Source organism: Berghia stephanieae, chromosome 12 (assembly GCF_034508935.2).
Source record: "Berghia stephanieae isolate SIO BIC M18660-M18661 chromosome 12, UCSD_Bste_1.3, whole genome shotgun sequence".
Taxonomy (NCBI): domain Eukaryota; kingdom Metazoa; phylum Mollusca; class Gastropoda; order Nudibranchia; family Aeolidiidae; genus Berghia; species Berghia stephanieae.
The window spans coordinates 39,235,802-39,256,949 of NC_088371.1; the positions used below are offsets into that span (position 1 = coordinate 39,235,802).

At 37.2% G+C, this 21,148-nt stretch overlaps 1 protein-coding gene across 1 annotated transcript; it reads left to right on the top strand.

Annotated features, from left to right (window-relative positions):
* Positions 1–480: 480 nt before the first annotated feature.
* Positions 481–19,976, top strand: LOC144957507 (uncharacterized). The gene is made up of 5 exons (XM_078888832.1): positions 481–649; positions 1,943–1,974; positions 5,046–5,117; positions 7,312–7,970; positions 18,245–19,976. Exons 2-5 carry the CDS (start codon positions 1,950–1,952, stop codon positions 18,725–18,727), a joined length of 1,239 nt encoding a protein of 412 aa, XP_078744958.1. The 5' UTR covers positions 481–649; positions 1,943–1,949; the 3' UTR covers positions 18,728–19,976.
* Positions 19,977–21,148: the final 1,172 nt, after the last annotated feature.

Here is a 21,148-nt window from a genome sequence, read left to right on the forward strand (position 1 = left end):
GTATTATTTATTTTTTAGAGCGTCGAGTAGCAACATTTACATTACATTCGTAGCTATGAATTTCATTGTTCATAAAGACTGAGTGGCTGGCTGAGAAAACCCGAAAGATGCGCAAATTTTATATCTTGATTTATGTGTGCACTGGTGTAGACCACATCTTTCTGATCATTTACCACTTTAAATTTTCTTTCCACGTCTATTAGAACCCAAGTTATATTTTTCTGAATAAAATGTGTTGCTATGGGAAACACTTTATCTTAGATTTTGGCTCCTATCTCAAATCGAAGCTTGCCACATCTTTCCGGGTTTTCTCAGCCAGCCCAAGAAGCTTATATTTATTTTTAAGCTTCTTGAGCCAGCCTCACCTCATATTATTATAGTGTTCTCTTGAGGTATTTCAAGGGAAACAATTGATAAAACTCCTCTCTTCACTGTTCACTTTCACTTTGATTGAATTATTCCCCTTCGAACGAAACCGGAAGTACAGCTGTTTTCGGCCTTCATCTTAATCATCTTCTTTCTTGGAACTGGTGGAATTTTGTCTGCTACCAGCATAAAGCGTAAAGAGTCGACAGATCAGACAAATTCAGTGAGAACTATTCGTTGGAAAATTAAAACCTCTCCATTTTGGTAACAAGGGAGATTGGTGGTGAGTAGACAACGTAGTTTACAAGGAAACTTACTCTTTAATTCTAAAGAATGAATTATTCATTCTAAAATTGACGCCAGCGACCGTGCCGTGAAAATTCATCAACACTGATTGACAAGCGAAGTGGCACTTTCAGGAAGACATGGTCCCTGCCGAGCCAAGTAATTTTACCAATGTTTTGAGAACTGAATTTTAAAAAGTGTTCATCGTCACTGCCTTACAAGCTTAATGATTAATAATTAAAGAACTGCAGACTGACAAATCATTGTTACATCAAACAATGAATGAAGTGACTAGACCTAGAAGACAAAGATTAGGCGTCTAGATGTTTCTAACTTTAATTTAAATTTAATATTCTTCTTCTTCTTCTTCTTCTTCTTCTTCTTCTTCTTCTTCTTCTTCTTCTTCTTCTTCTTCTTCTTCTTCTTCTTCTTTTTCTTCTTCTTCTTTTTCTTCTTCTTCTTCTTCTTTCTTCTTCTTCTTCTTCTTCTTCTTCTTCTTCTTCTTCTTCTTCTTCTTCTTCTTCTTCTTCTTCTTCTTCTTCTACTTCTTCTTCTTCTTCTTCTTCTCCTTCTTCTTCTTCTTCTTCTTCTTCTTCTTCTTCTTCTTCTTCTTCTTCTTCTTCTTCTTCTTCTTCTTCTTCTTCTTCTTCTTCTTATTATTATTATTGTTGTTATTTATTTTTAATTTTTTTTTTATTTATTCTCTGGCAGATGTAGAACATTGTTGTCATAAGTTAACTTATGTAAGTCAATGCAATCAGGACGAACATTTCTGAGCAACACCTAACACCTGCTATCAAACAATTACGTGAAATTATCCAATTCACGATTGTACTCAGTCATAATAATGCTAAGAATGCACCCCCCACCCCCCCAAAAAAGTAATGATAATAATGTCGAAAAAATAAATGTGAAAACAAATTTTATAAATTTAATTGACAACCTTGTTAGATTTAAAAGGGTAGTCTAGCTAATATTTTTCACCTTCATTGAGATTCTTATTTGAACTGCACATTGCTGCAATAAAATAACATACAGGGGGAAAGAATGGGGGGAACAAAAGACAAAACAAAAATATCTGACCATTTATTGTTTATGTTGGATAGGCCCACGTCTCTGAAGATCGTAAATATCGTAAATTTGACAGGGTTTGGTTTGCCAGTCAGTTCGGTCTCAACTCTCCATCACCTCCCACCTTCTCTCATATTTTACTCTCAACTCAACTCATTCTCTTACTTTGTCTAACATGAAGTTGACAACTTTATTTTTTGCATTTTTTCTCGTTAAATAGATCCACTATGGGCAACCATCTTTCCCTTCAAGGTAAGATTTTTATCTCTTATCACAAGTGGGGAAAGTTTAGAAATTTTAATTTATGACTCATGATGTAAGTTTGTAAATGTCAAATTCCCTACTTAACTCTTTCCTTACCAGCCATTTTCAGAATTTTCAACAAAAATTTCACACCCACCAAACACAAAAATAGCTTTTTCTAACTCGAACAGAAAAGCAACAAATACATTCTGTGCATAATTTTGATTAGCAAAATGAACTCTACAACACAGTGTCACATTTTTTTTTAGCTATAATAAAACATTTTTCTTTAAATTGTGAGATTTACAAAAGAAATCTGAATGATAAAAGTGCTGGTTGGATCGTAACGAATGGGAAGATTTTCCTATGGTTGGTAAGGAGAGGGTTATGGGCAGTTTGGATCTAATTATCAGGAAAATACTTCAAAATTCATCAAGAATTTGAGATTCTGGTGGAAAATGATATTTTATAATTTTAGAAATAATATAATTGGATTCAATAGTCTGATGTCACGTCGCCCAGCAACAGCGCCATCGTGGTTCTAAACAAAGAAAATCGGTACTTTTTATTCTTCATTCTGGCTAGAACTTTTCATATGCCTTGTGATCAGAATGTGTGAAAGTCAAAACATGATCAGATTTATAATGTTTTTTTCCCCTCTGAATACGCTTTTATGCTCGTCGGAGAAATATTTCATGAGGGCGTCCGCCATTGTTCCGATAATTTAGAGCCAGTTACTAAGTTACCATGCATCATTACGAGGGAAGTGACGTTACGACTGTTGAAGCGTATTTAAGTCCAACTTCTTAAAATAGACGATAAAGGCACGAAAAACATAGTGAAAAAGGGATTATGTCCATAACACAGTAGATTATCTTGATCTCTATATTATTGTCAATGTACTTTCTACACTAATGATAAGGAAAACAAATAAGGAAGTAATGGAGTACTCACCATCGCTGTTGAGGAAGATAATAAAGAACGAGGACACCGCTGAAATACAACCAGACCATTGGTTTCTTCAGTGCCTACCTTACAGATACAGTTTCAGAAGACAGGCAAAATTCATGGGGCGTATTATGGGTATGGGTAAGAAAAAGGTTGTAAAACTTGATAACAACGGGAAAAAAGTTGGATGGAAAAAGAGCACCTGGCTAGCAGCAACAATAGATGTTGGACGGTTTGACAGAATGGCTGGGTATAGAAAGTGTGGGTATGTGGTTTAGTGGTATGACACTCGCTTTCGGATCGGAAGATCCTGGGTTTGAGCGTAGCTCGGCGAATAGTTGAGTCCTTGGAGAAGGCTCTTTACTCACATTCTCTCACTGTATTCAGGTGTAAAATGAGTACCTGGCAATTAATAGTGTTGTCTCTCTCTGAAAAAATTGTAATATAGCCTGGGATGAATAAAGTAAAGGGAATTTTTAATTTTTTAATTTTTATTTGTTCAAGGCTGTCACCACAAATGGTTTGTTTGTTCAATGGGACGATTGGGTAGGCAATGTATTCTTAATCCATTGCTTACATATGCAACCGTTATAAGTGACAGAAATTACCTCGTCTTGAATATAGGAGAAATCGGGGAGACCTCATTCAATTGCATTTTTTTTTCATTTTCGACTAATACAAAAATTACCGGAGGAGACCGGTTTAAAATCTTTATAGATGGATACAAAACTAGCATAAAGGGAATTTTTTTAACTAGTAGTAGTATCGTTCGGCTACACTTCTATGTTCAAGGTATCAATCCCGGTTCGGAAGTCATCATCACATTTGTTGCTGGTTTCAAATCCCCCTTCCAGTTTTGTCTCTGGGCAATCTAGTACGAGGTGGTTTGCATCTTGTGGTGCTTAGTTGCACTTTGGGCATGTTGGTGATTCTTGGAGCCCCCTTTTGTGCATGTTGGCAGCTGTTCTTGTATAATTTTTTCTATTAACGGAACTGTAAAGCTTTGGAACAGTATCAAGTCTGCATGAACTGAAAAATGCTTCTTGTTTTTATTCAGATTAGATTCAGGTTAGATTCAAAATAATACTTGATTTCGATAGAGAAATAATCAATTCCCACTTTGTTTATGATCAAACTTAAATTCACAGGGTATTCAAAGGTAATTTTGGCTCTCCCCTTACCACCCATTTTCAGAATTTTTCCTCAAACTTCACACCCACCCAATAAATAAAATAAATAAATAAATAAATTCCCTTTATTCATCCCTAAGGGAAAATTTTTCTTTACGGTCTATTCCAAGGGAAGACTGGAGTAACCCAGGCATTAGCTGCAGTGCAGCGCCAGAAATTGAGCTAAGGCTAGGTGACTTTCAGGTACGAAGCAAAGACCATACCGCTGAGCCACGCAGTCCCATAGCCTCGCAGTCCCATTAACCAACACAAACATATTTTTTTCCCTACTCAAACAGAAAAGGAACAAGAACATTCTATTTATATAATTGTCCAATGTCTAATTTTTATCGCTATAACAAAGTATTTTCTTTATAATTTGTGATGCACAAAGGATATCAGAATGAGAAAACTGTTGGTTGCATCGTAACGAATGTGACTATTTTCCCATGGGTGGTAAGGAGAGGGTTAACTAAATTAACCTTTATATGATGTGACGTATGACGTATGATAAGAAATGATTTGGATAAGTTGGGTTGCTGTGACTTCCCTTTTTATTGGAAACACCGTCAGGAGATATGTGCCGCTATGTAGTCTTGTGGTATGACACTCGCTTTCAGATTGGAAGGTCCTGGGTTCGAGCCTCGCGCCCGGCGCATAGTTGAGTCCTTGGAAAAGGCTCTTTACTCACATTCTCTCACCATACTCAGGTGTAAAATGAGTACCTGGCCGGTAACAGCGTTGTCTTTGTCCGAAAAATTGTAATTTCGCCTAACAGGTATTATGTCCCGTCCTACATGTTAAATGTTGCTGTTGACCAGGGACCCCCTGTAAAGCGCTTTGACCACGTTTAGTGGATATTGCGCTATATAAAAGCTCAATTTAATTTTGATTTAATATTATTGTAAACTGAAACCCGGAAAAAGAATTTATATTTATTCGATTTCAATTATTTCATTTCAGGATGGAAGAAAAAGAAAAGGAAGAGGAAGAGAATTTCTGCAATAGAAAGAGAACCCACTTATATATATGAAGGTAATTTTTATTTTTTTCATAGTGAATTAATTAAGAAACCTTATCTCAACAAAAATAGCAGAAGTTTTGATAAATTCCTTTAAGAAATTAAGGAGCAGGCACTGGTGTAAGATAAAGATCTGAACAAGTGTATATTAAAGGTGCCAGACAAAGCAAGAAAAAAAATCAGTTAACCTCGACTGGGTATCGAACCTCAGACCTTCTGATGACTGGTAATCAGAAGGTCTGAGGTTTGGTCCCCAGTCAAGGTCGACTGATTTTTTTGGGATGTTTTTTTTTCTTATATTTTTCTTTCTTGCTTTGTCTGGCACCTTTCATACACACTTGATCCGATCTTTATAAATTCCTTTGTACTTTCAAAGTTAGACTATTGCTATTCATTACTGGTAACCTTGGCAAACGAGACAACAGATGGCCTTCAAGTTGTACAGAATAATCCCGCTAGGCTTGTTTTTTGGTGTGGCTATGTGGTCTAGTTTCGGATCGGAAGGTCCTGGGTTCGGCGATAGTTGAGTCCTTTGAAAAGGCTCTTTACTCACATTCTCTCACCGTACTCAGGTGTAAAATGAGTACCTGGCCGTTAACATCGTAGTCTTGGTCCGAAAAATTGTAATATCGCCTAACAGGCGTCATGTCCCGTCCTACATGTTAAATGTTGCTGTTGACCAGGGACTCCTTGTAAAGCGCTTTGAGCACATTTAGTGGATATTGCGCTATATAAAGCTCAATTAAAAAAAAAATAATTTTAGGCTTGTTTTAAAACAATCTAAATTTTCCACAGCAACCCGTCTCTGTCAAGTTCTTCATTGGCTGCCAGTTGATATGCGAATGATTTATAGAATTGCTACCTTGGCTTATAAATATTTATGCAGTGTGTCCCTGTTGTATATTAACCATCTTTTAACCCTCTCCTTACCAACTATAGAAAAACCGTCACATTTGTTACGATTCGATGATTCAATGATTATCTTTAGAAAATCAGATTTGTTTTGTAATCACAAACTTTGAAGAAAAATCTGTTATATAATATATAAGAACTTAATGCTGCTTTGTAAGGCTGGTTTTGCTGAATACCAAGTACTTATAGCTTTTGGGTTTGAGTTTTTAAATTGTGTGTTGGGCACGTATGGTATTTCGATAAAAATCATGAAAATAGTCGGTAAGTAGAGAGTTAATGGTGTGTGCTCCAACAAGAACCTTGAGATCGAGTGATGGTATGTACTCCAACAAGAACCTTGAGATCGAGTAATGGTGTGTACTCCAACAAGAACCTTGAGATCGAGTAATGGTATGTACTCCAACAAGAACCTTGAGATCGAGTAATGGTGTGTACTCCAACAAGAACCTTGAGATGGAGTAATGGTATGTACTCCAACGAGAACCTTGAGATGGAGTAATGGTATGTACTCCAACAAGAACCTTGAGATGGAGTAATGGTATGTACTCCAACAAGAACCTTAAGATCGAGTAATGGTATGTACTCCAAAAGGACCTTGAGATCGAGTAATGGTATGTACTCCAACAAGAACCTTGAGATCGAGTAATGGTGTGTACTCCAACAAGAACCTTGAGATCGAGTAATGGTATGTACTCCAACAAGAACCTTGAGATCGAGTAATGGTGTGTACTCCAACAAGAACCTTGAGATCGAGTGATGGTATGTACTCCAACAAGAACCTTGAGATCGAGTAATGGTATGTACTCCAACAAGAACCTTGAGATGGAGTAATGGTATGTACTCCAACAAGAACCTTGAGATGGAGTAATGGTATGTACTCCAACGAGAACCTTGAGATGGAGTAATGGTATGTACTCCAACAAGAACCTTGAGATGGAGTAATGGTATGTACTCCAACAAGAACCTTAAGATCGAGTAATGGTATGTACTCCAAAAGGACCTTGAGATCGAGTAATGGTATGTACTCCAACAAGAACCTTGAGATCGAGTAATGGTATGTACTCCAACAAGAACCTTGAGATCGAGTAATGGTATGTACTCCAAAAGGACCTTGAGATCGATCAAGTGATGACAAACTCAAATCCTGTGTGGGTTTCCTGACCTCGCATAGTGGTGAGGATAGTAGAGATGCCTTTTAATATTTTGCTATTATGCTATAGTTAATTCAGGTTTTCCACAAATTGAAAGGGGTATAATAATTAATTTGTTGTTTTCTATTCTCTCTTTGCCACTAAGGTGGTTTAGAAATTGATCACTATTGTGAAGTGGGAGAATTAAGTTCGAATCCCATCTCTCCTGATTACTGGACAAGAAACAAGGACTGTAAGAAGGCAGATAGACACAGTGACTTCATTCCCTTTAAAGACTTGACATTGGATGATCTCCCTGATCCCATTCGTCATCCGGCCGTCTTGGATTACATCCGGGCCAGAGGGAATCTGGTTGTGTTCATTTCCGTATCCAAAAAGAGCCCAGATAGGAAAAAAGAAGGAGAGAAAGATTTGGATTTCGGCCATGGAGCATCGGGTTATGCTTGTGTTTGTGTCGATGAAACTGAGACAGCAGATTGCCCGATTCCAAATTGTCCTTTTGCTGTTGACGATAGCAAAGATTGTCATCAAGTGTACGGTGGAATATTAGTCATGACAAATAGACATGTCATTATAGACGATTTTGAATGTCAACACTCGGATTTTCATTTTTTCTATGATAACGGTCGGCCAAATAAGGCCAAGTTGAAAGGTCATGGGCTTTCTTTGCGAGACGAGAGTAGTGCAAGCAAAGATTACGTTGGTGTGAAAATTTTCTTGCACGATCCAAATATTGTGGAACAGATAAGGCAGTTTTCATCGGAAGCTATCATGGCCTGGCATAGAATTCCAAATGAAATACAGGTAGGATATGATATGTAGTAGTAGTAGGCATCCTTCCGTCTCAAGAGACGATGGTTTGCGCCCTGTATGGCTTTAGTCTCATCAGTCTTGTTGAGAGCAACGACGGGTGTGACTCAGCAGACCAATCCTTGCATGGCAGTCTCTACCGCAGTTGTTGCACACGTAGTTTGACTGTGTGTTTGGTATTTGGATCTGCTGCCTCTCTTTCCTCCTTGCTCTCCTCTCCTCAAACTTCATCTTTCTCCTCTCCTCACCCCTATTCACTCCCTCCATCACTGCATATCTCTAGCCGCTGCGGTCGTCAGCAAGCGACTCCCAGGTGTTTGAGTCGATGCCTGTCAATTTCATGTCTCGTTTGCAGACATCATAGACGCGCAGAGCTGGACGGCAAGTTGGTCGCCGTCCAGAAGCTTGTTCACCGTACATGAGAGTTGGATATGATATGAATGAAAATATAAATGTGTACAAGAAGAAGAAGAAGAAGAAGAAGAAGAAGAAGAAGAAGAAGAAGAAGAAGAAGAAGAAGAAGAAAAAGAAGAAGAAGAAGAAGAGGAAGAAGAAGAAGATCTAACCAATATCAAATTTCCATTTCAGTTGAGATAGCGATATAACTATATAGTTAAGTGGTGGTTGTTATGTTGATGATATTACAAATGTTTAATGTATTGATGACGATAGTAAAGGTAATTGTCACAGTAAAGATTGTTCACAATTATCTTATTAAATTTTATTTTATTAAGAACTGAATTCATCTCACTCCAGTTATATTTCGGTAGGCTTAGATAAACTTTACCTTCTAATATTAGATCGTCTTTCCTTTTATAACCTTCCCTCGAATTAATTTCTAATTAGTGAATACTTTTCGTTCTACATTCTGTCACGTAGCCACTTATTATAAAAGCTGATAGGTCTAACACTCTACACTCACTTTCTCTCTACAATCTATGCCGGACGGCCAGTCGCTCTATTCCTATATATATACTGGAAGATTTTTATCTTTTGGGACTTTGTAGATATTATATCTACACCATTAAGACGCCGGAGCTTTTAACTTTGATTGTATAATCTTCAAGGATCAAACCCAAGCCCGCTGTACTACACTATAACCTCTTTCCAATTGCCTGGAAGCGGAATTTTACGAGTCCAATCCTGTTATCAGAGGAATAGATCATCCAAGCCCATCAACTGCCTGGAGACGTAAACTTATGAACCTGACATATTATCATAAGTTACGTAAAATATTCATATCTCTATTTGTAACTGCCACGATCACTGTTTATCTCTTTTAATTAAATTTCATCATTATTTTTATTTCATTGTAAACAAATCGTTAATTGTTTTTCATTTATAGTAACTAGTAAATTCTGGGGCCTCATTCTACATAGATCTTTATGCATAGTCGAGTAGCTCTTTACTCACTTGAGACCATGACATTTTGGAGGGGACACATATAAAGAATTGAATTTATTTAGTTACTTATATCTATTTCATCTAACCTTAAAGTTTAAATTGTAAAACTCTTAATTGCCCCACTTGATCATATTTTAATTGAACTCCCTATTTACAGGATTAATTTTTTTTCTTTTTCATTTCTTCATTTAAATGGAATAGCAATTTATCCATTCATTCTTTCATTCAAATTGAATAGCATTTTATTGATTCATTCCTTCATTCATTTATTCATTTATAAATTATTCATTCATTCATTGTTCATTCATTTATTTATTCATTCATTCATTCATTCATCCATTCATCCATTCATCCGTTTATTCACTCATTTATCCAATCATTCATACATTTATTCCTCCCTTCATTCTTTCATTCATACATTATCCATTCATTCATTCATCTATTCACTCAGTTTTTCATTCATTTATTCATTCCTTGTCCACTTTGTTATTATATCACTCATTTCATTTTGTTGTTTGCCTCATTCATGAATTGTTTTCAATATGTTTACATTCCATAACGATTCATTCACCTATCATCCAATCACTCAGTGTTGTGAACACATTTTGGAACTATTGTAAATCTTACGATATTTTATTGTTTTGTATTTCAGACATCACTGCTAAACACTCTTCAATGCCTAATTACAATTGTTGAACAACCATTGAACAAGAGAGAGGTCCCAGCCACGAACTGAGTTGGTAAATATATCCTTCATTATTCTCTTTTACATGAGTTGGGCATCACATAGTAACTATAGACATCGTGATTTGTTTTGCATAGTGATTTGTTTTAAATGCATTTTTGGCATATTACTGTTACCGAAAACCACTTATATATTATGTTCTGAAAAGTGAGTCTTTAAAAACTAAATAATAATAAAAGGAGTCTACTAGCCGTCGTGTTATATTTAGTGATAGATAACTTGGGATTATTTTGGCATCCTATTATTGTTATCACACTCTAGTATATTAGCGTCATTGTGAATAATTGTACACAAACTAACGACGAGTCACACACATTGGTGATACATTTTTCGTAGTAACATAGTTTAGAGTACACGCGATTGACACATTGTTATTGACACAAGTCATAATAACTACGCATTGTATTGACACATTGCTTTATAAGATATAACGATAAAAGGCATCAAATTCAACATACATAATAAGTTGAAATAAGAGAGAGAGATTTCTAAAAATAGAACAGTTCATTCCAGTAAGTGTAAATAAATAAAACAGTCAGTAACAGTATCCTGTCAATATAATATATATAAAACATCGTAACTAATTTATTGCAACATGGAAGCATATAAAAGATACTTAAGTCTCGCAAAGGACTTAGAAATACCCCAGGAAAGAATATTTTCATGGTGCGAAGAGAAAGTAAAAGAAGAAAAAGAACATGAAGAAAGAATTCGTAAAGAAGAAAAAGAACATGAAGAAAGAATTCGTAGAGAAGAAAATGAAGAAAGAATTCGTAAAGAAGAAAAAGAACACGAAGAAAGAATTCGTAGAGAAGAAAATGAAGAAAGAATTCGTAGAGAAGAAAAAGAACACGAAGAAAGAATTCGTAAGAAGAAAAAGAACACGAAGAAAGAATACGTAGAGAAGAACGAGAAGAAAGAGTCCAAGAAAGGGAACTACAAAGACAAATAGCTTTAGCAGAAGAAGAAACCAAAAGGACCCAAATGATGCTGGAAATTGAAAAAACAAAAACCGGTCATGAAAGAAAACATAATAATAGTGATGAATTTTTCGCGAAACTTCCACGCATGCCAACATACGATGAACGCTCAGACTGTCTAGAATCCTTCTTACACCGATTCGAAGTTCAGGCTAAAGGTTATCGTTGGCCAGAAAGCAAATGGGCCACAGCCTTGATTAACTGCTTATCCGGAGAACCGCTAAAAGTTTTCTATACCTTAACAACTGAAGATGCAGATGACTATGGTAAAATTAAAGACGCTCTACTAAAAAGATTTAGATTAACGGAAGATGGTTACCAGGAAAGGTTTCACACTGCAAAACCGGAAAGTGGAGAAGACTTTAATACATTCGTGAACCGAATTACTCAATTTCTAAATCGGTGGCTTGAGTTGGCAAACGTAAAACAAGACGACTTTGCAGGCCTTTACTATCTCACGCTGAAGAATCGAATCTATCAAGCTTGCAACCCAGATTTAGTCGCATTCTTTAAAGAGAGAAAGCCAGAAAACTTGGACAAATTAAAAATCTACGCAGAAAACTTTAACAGCGCACATCCATTGACACCCCTTAGCAGAACATTGAAGGAACCATACTACGCTGCCGCTGCTCAGAGTCCAGGTACACCTAAAGTTCAGTACTCAAATAGAACGAGCCGATCAATCACTCGGAACACGCAAGTGAAACAAGATGATCATAGTAACAAACCATGGAACAAACAGTTCAATAGAGACCATAGCCGACCCTATCAAAACAAAACAAGAAATAGCACTGACAATAATACTGAGTATAAGAAAACCAACAAACCTATAATTAAATGTCAATATTGTGGAATGAAAGGCCACACAGCAGACAAATGTTACAAAATCGTGGGATATCCGAAAGAAACTGCAAATGCATCACTCCAAACCAGTGTAAATAATCAGACACGAATAATGTCAGGAGAAAATATAAATGTGTATTGCGTGAAAGGTATGTCACTTTTAACACAAACTCACAAATCAGGATCGCTATTTTTTTGTGAAGGCAAAGCTAATGGAACTGATTGCAAAATATTGAGAGACACAGGATGCAGTACAGTAGGAATAAAAGCATCTTTGATCAATGACGAAGACAAAACTGGAAAAACGGTACAATGCATCACATTCAGTGGCACAGTCGAAACCTTTGAAACAGCTAACGTGTACATAGAAACCCCATACTATACAGGAATAGTGGAATGCTGTATACTTCCCAACCCCGTCGCTGATGTTATTGTTGGCAATATAAAAGGTCTTAAAGACAACCCAACAGATGTAAAAGAATGGTCATTAACCCAAGAAACAGCTTGTCTAGCAGAAACAAGAAAGATGACTAAGACAACAGAGAAGCCAATGACTATTTCTCTAGAACCACAACAATTTGACAGGAACAGGTTCATTGAAGAACAGAAAAAGGACCCGACTTTAACTTCATATTTCAATATCGCAAACAAAGGAACGAAATCAAAAGTTGAATACATCATTGAAAAAGATATTCTGTTCAGGTTACATAGGAAAAGAAACAAAATAGCTAAACAACTGGTCACGCCGAGTATTTACAGAAACAAAATCCTTGGAATAGCGCACGATTCAATAACTTCTGGACATCTTGGGAGCTCTTCCACATTGAAGAGAATATCCGAGAATTTCACATGGCCTGGAATTACTAAAGACGTCCGAGAATATGTGAAATCGTGTGACACATGCCAAAGAAGAGTCGCAAAAGGCAGAATACCGAGATTGCCATTAGAGACAACCCCAGTTATTGAAAAAGTTTTTCAAAAAGTTGCAATTGACATTATAGGCCCTTTAACAAAATCAGATAGAAACCATACACACATACTAACACTAGTCGATTACGCAACCAGGTGGCCAGAAGCGATAGCATTGAAATCAACTACATCGGATCACATAGCTGAAGCATTGATGACAATTTTTACCAGAATAGGCATACCAAATGAGATACTGTCGGACAATGGACCCCAATTTACATCACATATGATGCATGAAACCATGAAACTCATGGGAATCCAACACTCATTCACAACTCCCTACCACCCCCAAGCAAATGGTCTTTGTGAAAGATTTAATGGCACTCTAAAGAATATGTTAAGAAAAGTGTCAGCAGAAAAACCAGATGATTGGGACAGATACTTACCAGCAATCCTATTTGCATATAGAGAAATACCCCAAGAATCTACAGGCTACTCCCCATTTGAGTTGATGTATGGACGATCACCTCGCGGCCCGATCAATATAGTAGCCGACATTTGTAAAGGGAATGAGGAGGACAATAACGAAATTATGTTTGCTTACGAATATGTAAGAAACCTGAAAGACAGAATAGAGGACACGTGTAAGCTAGCACAGGAATCCGTCACCAAATAAAGCAGAGAAATACAAGGAATACTCTGATCGCAAAAGCAAATCAAGAAAATTTGAGATTGGTGACAAAGTACTAATACTCTTACCCGATGACTCGAGTAAACTTTTAGCTACATGGAAAGGACCATTCAAAATAACAGCAGTAAAATCTAATGTTAATTACGAGATTAAAATTTACAACACAACAAAGACATTCCATGCAAATATGCTAAAAAAGTATTTTGATAGAGACACAGTGTCGCAACCTATGTTTACTAATATCGAAGCTTCAAATGCAGGATTAATCATACCGTTGGTCATGGGACACAGACACCCGAGACAGAAAAACAAACAAAAATCGCACAATTGCAACCACCTAAGACAAAAAAAGAAGTACGCAAAGTACTTAGGCTCCTAAATTTTTACAGGAAATACATTTACAACTTCGCGCACATCGCGACACCGCTAACAAATCTGACAAAGAATGGGTCACCGAACAAAATTGTTTGGACAGAAGTGTGTCAGAATAGCTTTAACCAATTAAAGGCATTACTCTGTTCAGAACCAATTCTTAAATTACCCGACATATCAAAAGAATTTGTTGTAAGAACTGACGCGTCTGATAAGGGCATCGCAGGTGTACTATTACAGGAGCATGAGGGAACTCTAATGCCTTGCTTATATGCAAGCAGAAAATTATTGGACAGAGAATCACGATACTCTGTAATAGAGCGTGAAGGACTAGCCATCGTCTTTGCTTTAAAGACATTCAGCAGATATCTACTGCTAAAAGAGTTTGTGGTCGAAACGGACCATAAACCACTCACGTACATAAGAAATAACAAAATGAATAATAGTAGAGTACTAAGGTGGAGTCTATTTTTGCAAAATTACACTTTCAGTATCTCTCACATACCAGGCTGTGAAAATATTCACGCCGACCTACTTTCTCGATTAGTATAAACACATGAGAAGGGTATAACTTAACCTCCCATGCATACTGTTAGTTACCTCGCAAATTATGCCAAATCAGAACACACAAATTCGATAATTTTATTTGTAAACATGATGACCCAACTTAATGTAACATTGAGTATTGTTTGGATATATATACCATACCCATTCATGATTTGGGAAATCTTCTCTTTACTATTATTGTTATGAATTTTCACTCATTTATGATTAATAATTGAAATGTCAATATTCCATTTACATTTTCATTCATTTCATTCAGTAAATTACCTTCATATCATCGACTTAAATCATGCTTCATTGCCATCACTATTGTTTATCACAATGATTTGTAATCACATTGCCATCATGTTGTTCATCATAATGATTTGTAATCACAATCTTTCATTGTTATTGTCGCCCATTCATATACCTACGTTAATATAAACATTTCCATGTCTAGTTAATAAATAATTTAATTGTAGCACAAATCATAACAATGGATTAATGCTAGAGTATCATGATAGTAAATTTACTTCCGTTTGTAAAATCTATCTTTCCCATAATGGTTAAAGAGTATATTTTAAACGTGGGTGGGGGTGTCACAGTAAAGATTGTTCACAATTATCTTATTAAATTTTATTTTATTAAGAACTGAATTCATCTCACTCCAGTTATATTTCGGTAGGCTTAGATAAACTTTACCTTCTAATATTAGATCGTCTTTCCTTTTATAGCCTTCCCTCGAATTAATTTCTAATTAGTGAATACTTTTCGTTCTACATTCTGTCACGTAGCCACTTATTATAAAAGCTGATAGGTCTAACACTCTACACTCACTTTCTCTCTACAATCTATGCCGGACGGCCAGTCGCTCTATTCCTATATATATACTGGAAGATTTTTATCTTTTGGGACTTTGTAGATATTATATCTACACCATTAAGACGCCGGAGCTTTTAACTTTGATTGTATAATCTTCAAGGATCAAACCCAAGCCCGCTGTACTACACTATAACCTCTTTCCAATTGCCTGGAAGCGGAATTTTACGAGTCCAATCCTGTTATCAGAGGAATAGATCATCCAAGCCCATCAACTGCCTGGAAACGTAAACTTATGAACCTGACATATTATCATAAGTTACGTAAAATATTCATATCTCTATTTGTAACTGCCACGATCACTGTTTATCTCTTTTAATTAAATTTCATCATTATTTTTATTTCATTGTAAACAAATCGTTAATTGTTTTTCATTTATAGTAACTAGTAAATTCTGGGGCCTCATTCTACATAGATCTTTATGCATAGTCGAGTAGCTCTTTACTCACTTGAGACCATGACAGTAATAATTGAGGTTTTGTTATGTGGTCATTGGAATGAAAATATACAAGCAGATTATTTAAAAGCTTTTCATCAAATAATATAACTTCCCATAAATCTACAATTTTTTACATTAGAAACAGAAGGAAAGGTAAGGAATATCACCAGTCAAAACAACATAGATTGTTGCTGGTACGACTGGTTTCAGGTTTTGTGAACTGTTTCATTTTCCATAGATTGTTGCTGGTACGACTGGTTTCAGGTTTTGTGAACTGTTTCATTTTCCATAGCTTGTTGCTGGTATGACTGGTTTCAGCTTTTGTGAGCTGTTTCATTTTCCATAGATTGTTGCTGGTACGACTGGTTTCAGGTTTTGTGAACTGTTTCATTTTCCATAGATTGTTGTTGGTATGACTGGTTTCAGCTTTTGTGAGCTGTTTCATTTTCCATAGATTGTTGCTGGTATGACTGGTTTCAGCTTTTGTGAGCTGTTTCATTTTCCATAGATTGTTGCTGGTACGACTGGTTTCAGCTTTTGTGAACTGTTTCATTTTTCATAGATTGTTGCTGGTATGACTGGTTTCAGCTTTTGTGAACTGTTTCATTTTCCATAGATTGTTGCTGGTATGACTGGTTTCAGCTTTTGTGAACTGTTTCATTTTCCATAGATTGTTGCTGGTATGACTGGTTTCATTTTCCATAGATTGTTGCTGGTATGACTGGTTTCAGCTTTTGTGAAATGCTTCATTTTCCATAGATTGTTGCTAGTATGACTGGTTTCAGCTTTTGCGAACTGTTTCATTTTCCATAGATTGTTGCTAGTATGACTGGTTTCAGCTTTTGTGAACTGTTTCATTTTCCATAGATTGTTGCTCGTATGACTGGTTTCAGCTTTTGTGAACTGTTTCATTTTCCATAGATTCTTGCTGGTATGACTGGTTTCAGCTTGTGTGAACTGTTTCATTTTCCATATATAGTTGCTGGTATGACTGGTTTCAGCTTTTGTGAACTGTTTCATTTTCCATAGATTCTTGCTGGTATGACTGGTTTCAGCTTGTGTGAATTGTTTCATTTTCCATAGATTGTTGCTGGTATGACTGGTTTCAGCTTTTGTGAACTATTGTACTTTCCCCCTACTTTTACATGGGTTTTTCTGATCCATGAATACTAAATATTTTTTTTTTGTTCACTGTCAATGTCCCATTGCATACGCCTGGGTGGGGTTCCTGACCTCCCATAGTGGGGAGGGAGGTACATGCTGTGTCTTCTATCCCCCTGTATCCTGGGTGGGGTTCCTGACCTCCCATAGTGGGCAGGGAGGTACATACTGTGTTTTCTCTCCCCCTGTATCTAAGTTGGGGTTCCTGACCTCCCATAGTGGGCAGGGAGGTACATACTGTGTCCTCTATACCCCGATATCTGTTTTCCAACATGCTTTCTGTCTTTGTCTTGGAATGAGATTACTTGGTTTTGTCCTGGCCTTGGCGGATGCCCCTGCTTAGAAGGAAACAGTCAAATGTATAGTTCGTTTTGGGAGATGATATTTTTTTCCTTGTAAATCATCTCTCTCTTATGTGCTGTAGTATTTTTCCTTTTACATATTATGTATGATTTGTAAACAATTGAATGTATTCCTCTTGACGGGGACTTGTGCTTATGTCTGGATGAGACATTTAGTGATCTCAAACTAAATACACTGATAGTGTGCTCTTGGAATCTACATCTAGTCCCTATTTAAACCAATTTCCCCTTTGTCTGCCTTATTCTTGGATGCTTTAATTGTAATTCTAGAAATCTTGACCATTCCTTTTTCTTCCTTTTTACTGGCGCTGATATGACCTTAATGTTTTGCAAGCGCCGTAAAACGCTTAAAAACAAAACAAAAACAAATGGCAAACACTTAATCGTGTTGCGTCCAAAACACCTATCTTGGTTTTTAAATGATGTATTTATGTTTTATGTGTTTTTGTTGTTGTTGGCTGAAGACGGGCATTGAGCCCGAAATGTTTTGTGTTTAATACTTTGTTCTTTTGATTTTTGAAGCTGTTTTGATTATTACTTCGTATAGTCCACAGCTTTGTGCAGCTATGTGGTCTAGTGGTATGACACTCGCTTTCGGATCTGAAGGTCCTGGGTCCGAGCCTCACTCGGTGCATTGTTGAGTCCTTGGAGAAGGCTCTTTACTTACATCCTCTCACCATACTCTCTCAGGTGTAAAATGAGTACCTGGTCGTTAACAGCGTTGTTTCTGTCCAAAAAAATTGTAATATCGCCTAACAGTCAGGCGTCATGTCCTATCCTACATGTTAAATGTTGCTGTTCGCCAGGGTCTCCTGAAAAGCACTTTGGAGCACGTTTAGTGGATATTGCGCTATATAAAAGCCCAATTTTTAATGTTTTTTTAAAGCATCTTAGTATGACTTTGCCAAAATGAAAGTATGTTCTTCCTTCCATCCCACAGACGGAGTTTGAAAGCCATGCCGTTGTCATTTCCCATCCACACCACTTGCCAAAGCAAGTCAGTTTTGGGAGGCTCAAGGAAAAAGAACAATTATGGGATGCTGATGATGATGATGATGATCGCTACTACAACTACACCACTGACAACAAGCTTGCTAGTAGTACCACCAACACTGCCGCCATGAATAACAATGATATAGTAGTAGTTGATCCTGACACCGGCAATAGTAGTGTTGAAAATACCATTGGAAAAGCAGAAGAGGAGGAGGAGCGAAAGCCACGACGACCAGCAGCATTTCGTGTGTCGAGGTACACAACCATGACGTGCAATGGCAGCTCGGGTAGTCCTGTTCTCACTGGGTTCTACTGGAACAATCCGTTTATACACAGTTCTGGGTTTCTTAATAGAGTTCTATATTACTATGAAGATGGTGCAGAAGCCGGAGAGGAACTTGAGATTTGGGGTGAATCGTATTTTTATTAGAATTTTTAACTCACTCAATCCTAACACCGACTATATCCGTAGTTTCCCCACTCAACCCTAACACCGACTATATCCGTAGTTTACTCACTCAACCCTAACACCGACTATATCCGTAGTTTCCCCACTCAACCCTAACACCGACTATATCCGTAGTTTCCCCACTCAACCCTAACACCGACTATATCCGTAGTTTCCCCACTCAACCCTAACACCGACTATATCCGTAGTTTCCACACTCAACCCTAACACCGACTATATCCGTAGTTTCCCCACTCAACCCTAACACCGACTATATCCATAGTTTCCCCACTCAACCCTAACACCGACTATATCCGTAGTTTCCCCACTCAACCCTAACACCGACTATATCCGTAGTTTCTCCACTCAACCCTAACACCGACTATATCCGTAGTTTCCCCACTCAACCCTAACACCGACTATATCCGTAGTTTCCCCACTCAACCCTAACACCGACTATATCCGTAGTTTCCACACTCAACCCTAACACCGACTATATCCGTAGTTTCCACCACTCAACCCTAACACCGACTATATCCGTAGTTTCCCCACTCAACCCTAACACCGACTATATCCGTAGTTTCCCCACTCAACCCTAACACCGACTATATCCGTAGTTTCCACACTCAACCCTAACACCGACTATATCCGTAGTTTCCCCACTCAACCCTAACACCGACTATATCCGTAGTTTCCTCACTCAACCCTAACACCGACTATATCCGTAGTTTACCCACTCAACCCAAACACCGACTATATCCGTAGTTTACCCACTCAACCCAAACACCGACTATATCCGTAGTTTACTCACTCAACCCTAACACCGACTATATCCGTAGTTTACCCACTCAACCCAAACACCGACTATATCCGTAGTTTCCCCACTCAACCCTAACACCGACTATATCCGTAGTTTCCCCACTCAACCCTAACACCGACTATATCCGTAGTTTACCCACTCAACCCTAACACCGACTATATCCGGAGTTTACCCGGGTTACTTTTACCCCATGCCTACTTATTACATTTTGATGAGACAAATTATAGGCGTAGTATCAAAGCTAATGGTTTTATTTTTTAGTTTGTTCTTTTTTTTTGTTTTTACATGTTAATGGTCGTTGAATAAAGCCATCGATGTACATGCTCATTTTTAAAAGTAGCAAAAAATCTCTAGGATTGAGTGAGTTAAACAACGATTTCTGTATTATTACATTTTTTAATAAACAAAAAAGAATGGTAAAACAGTGGGTAGTGTCTTTCTGGCCTGGTGGTGTTGGTTTATCAGGATGCCACTGTATTTTATTGGGATGAGGGGGGAATGTGGGGTGGGGGGGGGGGGGGGGGGAAATTTGATTTAACTCACTCAATCCTAGACACTTTTGATGCTTTTCAAAATTGGAAAAAATGTATTTATAATGAGCATGTACATAGTCATAGATAGTTTTATTCAACTACCATTAACATGTAAAAATTAAAAACATTAGCTTTGATACTACACCTATAATTTGTCTCAGAAAAATTTAATAAATAGGCACGGGGTAAAAGTGACCCGGGTAAACTACGGATATATTCGGTGTTTGGGTTGAGTGAGTTAAAGTCAAAATAATCGAAATTTTAAAATGTCAGGTGTTAGATGTTTGTGGAACAAAACTCCCTCCCCTCCGTAAGATTATTTAAGACAAATTATGTTATTATAAGTTAAGTTTAATATTTATTATCATTTTGCTCCATATTCACAAGGGTCCAGATAGTTCAGGTGGTAGAGCACTTGCTTCACACGTAAAGGTACCAAGATCAATCCCGAGTGCACACTGAGATTTTTTCTGACCCCCCCCCCCCTCTCCCCCCCCTCCCAATCGAAAGTAAAATTCGTAATTTTCATGGTGAAAATAATACTGGTCCCTAATCTGGTTTTGGAATTGGCCAATTTGCACTTGTTAAGATTGAATAAGGTTTCTAGTGTGGCTATGTGGTCTTTTGCTATTGTAAGAGAGTAAGCCTATGCAAAAGGTTATCTAAGAATTCTGGCGCAAAATTGTCAATTATATATCAGCAAATGGGTTTAGTGAGTACATAATGCAGGCATATCAGTTAAACTTGGTCAGTGCATGATACGTTTGGGCAGTTTTTACATCCAAGTTACTGGACAGGTTATCGTGTTGAGTACTATTCAATCATTCATTCTTAAATTGGTTTAGGGGTGTTGAAACAGGTGAAAGGGGCATTTATCAAAATAACGTTATATCATAAAAGGCGGGGTTTAACATCAATATGTAGGAATTGACGTTTCAGGTTTGATTATGATTTGATCTTTCTCTTAGGGGTTGGATTGTAGACTGACAAGGAACTGTAGAAACTAGTAAGAGGTGTGGCTTGAAAGAATTTACAATCGGGAAAAAAGAT

Bases quoted from the DNA above. Each gene is read 5' to 3' on its own strand.
- LOC144957507 (XM_078888832.1), top strand. From the start codon at position 1,950: ATGGGCAACCATCTTTCCCTTCAAG. The intron at 1,975-5,045 runs GTAAGATTTTTA...ATTTCATTTCAG, and splicing joins CAACCATCTTTCCCTTCAAG to GATGGAAGAAAAAGAAAAGG. The intron at 7,971-18,244 runs GTAGGATATGAT...TCCATCCCACAG, and splicing joins GAATTCCAAATGAAATACAG to ACGGAGTTTGAAAGCCATGC.